A 6,081-nucleotide genomic window follows, 5' to 3' on the forward strand; every position below is an offset into this window, starting at 1 on the left:
CCCCCTCCCCTTTTTACCCCCGCCTTCCCCAACCCCAAAAATTCTTTTTGTTCCCGGCCCCCCCCCCCCCCCCCCCCCCCCCCTCTCCCTCCGCCCAACGGTGTCCTTCCTTCACCTCTTCCCCAACCAGACCCTCACGTTTCCCCTCCACTACGTCTCCGACCCTCCCCCCGGTCTCAAGCTTCGCCTCAAACTTATCTCCCGCACGGGCTCCTCCCACCCCCCACCCCCTGCACCCATCTGCGCTTGTTTCGCTTATCTTCACCCCTCGCTACGATGTCCAGTGCCGCGATAACCACTACCACCCTCACCTCCCCCACTGCCAACTCTTCCAGCTCCACGAGCACGCCCGCCGAATTTTCCGTCTCCGGCGATATGCTCTCCACCATGGAAACGCCCTTCTCCCCGATCAACCTCAAGTTCAACGAAGCCCGCACTGAATCCGACGAGCACGAAACCTGGTCCTTCCATAAAGGCGACATCCGCATCGAAACCTTCTCCGCCGCCGTCTCGGGCTTCCTCACCATCTTCGACGCCCTGGGCTCCCCCATCATCACCGAGATCGTGCGCAAGGACTTCCGTTGGAAGACCAACGGCCTGCGCAACTCCGCCAAGCGCCTCCGCGCAGACTCACTGCGCGACTTGGTACGCAAGGAACTCAAGAGCCCACCGCGGTTTTGGGCCCCCTCGGGCATCGAGAGCTTGCTGTGGAGCCATCGTATTTTGCAGTTTGTCGAGCAGTTGGTACAGCGCATGGCTGAAGACACCGCGCTGGAGCTCAAGGATGCGTGCGTCAGGGCGTACCGCGCCACGCTGGCCGTTAGACATCCGCAAATGACGCGCGTCATTTTTGAAAGGGCACTCGCACTTGTGCCGCCCAGAGAGAATTTTATTGCAAATCTTTCTCAGCATGAAAGTGCTACGGAGGAGGATCATAGGATAGCTCTAGTTGGGATGAAGGACTTTTTACGCTCGACTAGACCGCATATCGAGGCGCTGGGCACGTTGTTTGATATGGAGGAGATTGAGGACCCGCACCGATGATGTTGGGCGTCGGTTTTTGTCCTCAGAGGCATATTGCGTAGCTCCGCGGCTGCGTGCGTTATTCCTTTCTTTCAAAGCTTGCAGTTTTGGAGAAACTATTCAGACGGGATTGTCTTTCGAATGAGGCGCGATGTCCGTGAAGATTTTCCATGCTTTTGGTTAACCGGATTCGAAAAAAGTTGAGTTGTGTGTGATTTTTTTTTTTGTGATACTTCTCGCCTAACCACCTTGCCCACAGCTTCTAATGCATCTCATTGTTATTGATCTTAGACCCCACCACCGAAATCAAGTAGAACCAGGCTTGGGTCGCGCTCTTTTAGGACAAATGCCTGCTAGGACAAATATCTGCTAGGACGTACATCTCTATTGGAATTTCATCTACGAAAATTCATTTGATGATATGCCAGGAGGAGGGTTGTATCCCATAATGGATGAAGGGATGAGATGGACTCAGCAAGCCCCACACAAACAGATTGTTGCGTGGAAAACCGTTCCAACATGCCACGTCAACGACGTCAAAACCGCCTCCCCTACGCCCCCTCACCCTCTGGACTCAAAACAAAACTCAGGCTGCAGCCACTCTCGCTCGCAACCCTCGGCGCGTTGGGGCGAAGACCACACCACGCCTACCGCCTGATGCTCTGGGACGGCGTAAACACGTGTGCCTCGCGTTTCTCGCCCCGCGACAAGCTCCGAATTGGATGGGTGATGTCATTTTCCACGTGCCCGTCGTTTGAAAATACTCGGGCTGGCCAATCGGCATTGCCCGGCGTGTCTGCCGGACAGGGCACGCGACAAAGCTGGCATGCATAAAGACCCGCGTTTCTGCACGCTGTCGTGCAACGCCTTTTGGCTTGTCGTGGGAATAAAGCATGTATGCATTACACTAGGAACGACATCCCATTCGCTGTGCGCTTGGGCGTGGAGAACAGGCAGGTAACCGGAGCGGCGTCCAATCAACAAGACACTCTCGCCCGAATTGCTCCCACCGGGAATTACAGTTGTTCCTCTCGCGAAAACATTTGTGAATTCATCGAATTTTCGAAGGACAGGAAGGAAATTACCGCAATTCGACCGACCTCTTCACTCTTCGGACACGCGTCTGCACACCATTGCACACCCCCTTATTTTCCTTTTCGGGCCACCATGCTCCGACAGGATCCTTCTCCCCTGTGGCGAGACCACAAACATCTACCCTCCCAAGTTGGGATTCTCAACGCCCCCTCCTCTATCCTCTCGTCCTGTTCCCTAATTTCCTCGCAACACCAAGCTCAAACATGCGCGACGAGTCCAAGACGCGCATCTGCGGCGCCGCCGCCGCACTCTCCACGTCCATTCTTATCGGGCTCTATCAAACCGGCCGGCTCTGGAGCGGGCAATTTTCGCACCAAGTCCTCAGCACTCTCGTCGTCCTCTCCTGGCTCCCCTTTCTAATCCTCACTGACGCGCTCACACGCGTGCCTAAGTTTGTCCTCATCCCCGTTGTTCTCGTGTGGCTCAGCCTGGCCTCGCTCCCCGTATTCTACTACTTTGCGCTGGACCTCTTCACGGGTCACCAGCGGCCGGGGTCGCAATGGTACGATGCGCTGTGGCGCATCTACGCGATCCTGGGGTTGTGGATCGGGTTCGCGGTGCTGAACGAGCGCGTGGTGCGGCCGTGGTGGCGCACGAACAGCTGGCGGGTGTTCGGCGAGGGGCGGTCCGACTCGGTGGCGGCCCAGGCGCAGCGGCTGAACATGGACGAGCGAACCAAGACGCTGGACGGGATCAAGCTGCGCATGGGCGTCGCCGTGAAGAAGCGCAAGCTCACGCAGCGGACGTTCGACACGAAGCGGCGCGACGTGGCCGAGGCGCGCGCGAGCGCGGTCAAGATGCGCGGGCTGGCGGACAAGGCGCGCGCGTGCGCGGACAAGGCACAGCCGGAACAGAAGAAGGAGGCCGAGGAGCAGGTCGTCGCCGTGCAAGCAATGGTCGACACGGCGGAAAAACAGGTCGAGACGCTCGGGCAGGACTTGGCGAGGCTCGATATCGAGAAAGATGAGATCGAGGTGCGGATTCAGGCGCTGCAGCAGGAGTGGACCGAGGCGCTGCATGTGGATAATTATTCAACGTTTTATCGCTAGGCTGGGGGTCGCGGTCTTGTGTCGGCGAGTGGGTCTACTACTGGCACTGTTGAATGAACTCGTGCTTTATCTGACTATTAACTTGATATTACTGTACTGCACGGGTATGTATTAAAGGATGCCGAAGGTTCGGTTCGTATTGCTTGTCGAATGGCGCAAAGACTTGTATAGCACAGGGCGTGAACGTGTAGTGTCTGTCGGACTGTTGTTCTCATTTGAGGACATTTTTCGACTTACTTTTTTCTTGACTTGCGCTTTCTCGACAAGAAGGAGAAAGATAGCCCCGCCACCGTACTTGACTTCTGCCTCGGAGCCGGAAAGAACTTTTGTAAAACTGCATGTTCTTCCTGGTCGTTTTTAGATGTGTCAGGAAAAGAAGCTTTTTTAAACCACCTTAAAACCGCATGTAATATAACTTCGAAACCAATAACGTCAGTTTTTAAACTGATTGAGTACCTTGAGTACCTACTTCCTTTTTTTAAAAAAGGGAACTACCGTACCCTTCGAAGGGTAGGTACTCAATCTGCATTATATTCTTAATCTTTTTGCTTATTCAAAGCTGCTATCCCGGCGTTCTGCGAGATGCTATTGCCGAAAACAAGTACGTTGAGGAACGGGTTCTCCCTGGCTGTAAAAAAAAGAGCTGCCCTCGTAGGAGGACAAGCCCCGGTCTGATAGACACTATCTAGCCTCTTGTACGCTGTAGACCCCTCTTAACACATCGCTAATCGCACCCCCGGTCATTTTGCCAAATAGTGCGATACTGAGGTAGTGCACAAGAGAATTTCTTACTTTTTGCAAGTGCTCCACCATCGACGTCTGCCTCTTCACCCTTTTGTTTCGTCCATGAAACGCATCAGCTAAAGCAGAGCTCTTTTTCGCTCTGCGGATGACATCGCAACAACTGTTTTCCATACATTTACCACATTCAATTCTACTTTTTTGAAAGCACCTGATTTCATAGAGGCTGCCTGGCTGAACAGAGAATGCCTCATTACTTTTGGGAGCAAGAGATAGTCTCTTTCGTGCCTTTTCAAAACGGTGTTGATTGAAGGAAGTCATGTTTTACAGTCTCGGCTTCCGTTGGGGGAGGGGCCATGATGGTTTATGTCGCCATCGTCGACTAAACATGCGAAAAGGCTGACACGTGTAGGGACATGGAGGAATGGGGTGCGATATCTGCCGCCGTGCCCTACCAACAGGTCCCTGTAACTGCACCGTCCCAAGGGCACTGTACCCTTGGTACCGCATGCAGCGCGTCGCGTCCGCTTGCGGCATCCATCTCTGCAAAGTGGTGGCAGCATACTCGAGTATCCATACGCGTCGGGCCTTCCCATCGGCACGGGGCAAAGAGCAGCGGGACGGTGAAAGCCCAACGTCCCATACACTGCTGTGACTCTCATTCTGTAAATAGGATGTCTGTCCGGCGGCCACGTTGAAGTCTCGGTAGATTCTGACTGACTTTTTTCAAACGCCTAAATTTGCTTCTGTTTCAGATATTTCTCTGCCTGCCAGTTCAAAATTTTGGGACACCGTCTCAATCGGCAAATCCCCGCCCTCATGACGTCATGATCAAAGCTCACAATGCGCGCTGCTGCCGGCGCGAGCACCTGGCTCATCTCCAGTCTGACTTGCGCAAGCCGATGACGAGCGCTATCCCATAGATCGATGACACCGGCGAAGCAACTGCAACACCGTAACACCTTGCACATAGAGTCTTTACCGTATCCCTCGAGGGGTATCGGAGATAAGATCACGTGCAATGTAATAAAAACAAAAAGAAGAGTGCTGAAGAGATTCTTTTGTCCAACCACTCCAACATTCCACTCAAGTTGAGTCGTACCGAGTCCGTAGATAAAACGCTTCAAACATCTTCCACGTAACGACGCCGGTATCCCCAACCTCGGCACCAGCAACTTCCTCCCTGAGCGCCTCCAAGTCCCTGTCCTTTGCATCTTCTGCGATAGCGAGTCCCCTCACAGCCCTCGCGAACATCTCCGGCGTGACGCCATCCTCGCCCTTCAAAAATCCGCTCCACGCCGCGCGCGCGCCCCTGTACTTCTTCGAGTGAATATGTGCGACAAAGCTCCTGCGCAGCAGCGAGCGTCTCATAACGGTACCCCTCCCCATGCTGACGCCTGCGCGCAGGGGCGCGGAGAGCGCGGGCGACTTGGGTCTCTCCAGGCGGTCGCCGCGTCTCCTCCTCTCATGGACGTTGCCGGCGCTGCGGACGCGTGAGAATGCGACGCGGGTGGCGTCTGTGTCTGCGGTGGGGAGCGAGGCGCGCTTGCGCAGATTGGGCGCGCGCACGTGGGCGGCGGCGCAGCGGCGCAGCGCGGCGACGTGGTCCTCGAGCTGTGCGAGGCGGCGGAGCGCGGCGTGGCGCGCGTCAACGGCGGCGTGGCGCGCGGCGTCCGAGTCGGCGAGGCGGGCGCGCAGGTCGGCGAGCAGGGCGTCCTGGGTGGCGAGGCGGTGCGTGGCGTCGGCGTGGGCGCGGCGCAGCTCGGCGAGCTCCTCGTGCAGTAGGCGCAGCACGTGCGGCGTCGGGATCGGCGGCAGAGGCGGGGCGTCCGGCACGTCGTCCTCGCCCACCGGCAGGAAGTGCAGGCGCGTGGCCGGCACAGACTGCGTGGATACGTCCGAGACGGAGGAGGCGGCCGCGTCCAGCGGTGGCGGCGGCTTGGGCGGCGACGGCGTGACGCGGTCGCGCCGCCGTTGCCGCCGCGACGACGGCTTGGCCAGGAATGAGCGGCGCGGCTCCGCTGGCGGCGGCTGGCGGGCGGGGAACAGGCGGCGGAGTGACCGCCGGCGCGGGAGGGTGGCGGCGGAGGACATGGCTGCTGCGGAGAGAGAGAGGTGGGGGGGGGGGTTCATGTCAGCGATACCCTTCTAGTGGTCGAAATTTGTCGCTGCT

General features: G+C 57.1%; 3 protein-coding genes across 3 annotated transcripts; all 3 read right to left on the reverse strand.

The window, feature by feature from the left end:
- Positions 1 to 194: 194 nt before the first annotated feature.
- On the reverse strand, positions 195 to 554 carry CHC_T00001346001 (hypothetical protein). The gene has a single exon (XM_005711713.1). The coding sequence runs from the start codon at positions 552 to 554 to the stop codon at positions 195 to 197; it is 360 nt and encodes a 119-aa protein (XP_005711770.1).
- Positions 555 to 630: 76 nt separating this feature from the next.
- On the reverse strand, positions 631 to 936 carry CHC_T00001347001 (hypothetical protein). Its single transcript, XM_005711714.1, has one exon. It carries the CDS (start codon positions 934 to 936, stop codon positions 631 to 633), a length of 306 nt encoding a protein of 101 aa, XP_005711771.1.
- Positions 937 to 3,848: 2,912 nt separating this feature from the next.
- On the reverse strand, positions 3,849 to 3,980 carry CHC_T00001348001 (hypothetical protein). The gene has a single exon (XM_005711715.1). The coding sequence runs from the start codon at positions 3,978 to 3,980 to the stop codon at positions 3,849 to 3,851; it is 132 nt and encodes a 43-aa protein (XP_005711772.1).
- Between the last annotated feature and the right edge of the window lie 2,101 nt (positions 3,981 to 6,081).

The sequence above is a fragment of the Chondrus crispus genome, genomic scaffold, assembly GCF_000350225.1.
Source record: "Chondrus crispus Stackhouse genomic scaffold, scaffold_1, whole genome shotgun sequence".
NCBI lineage: Eukaryota > Rhodophyta > Florideophyceae > Gigartinales > Gigartinaceae > Chondrus > Chondrus crispus.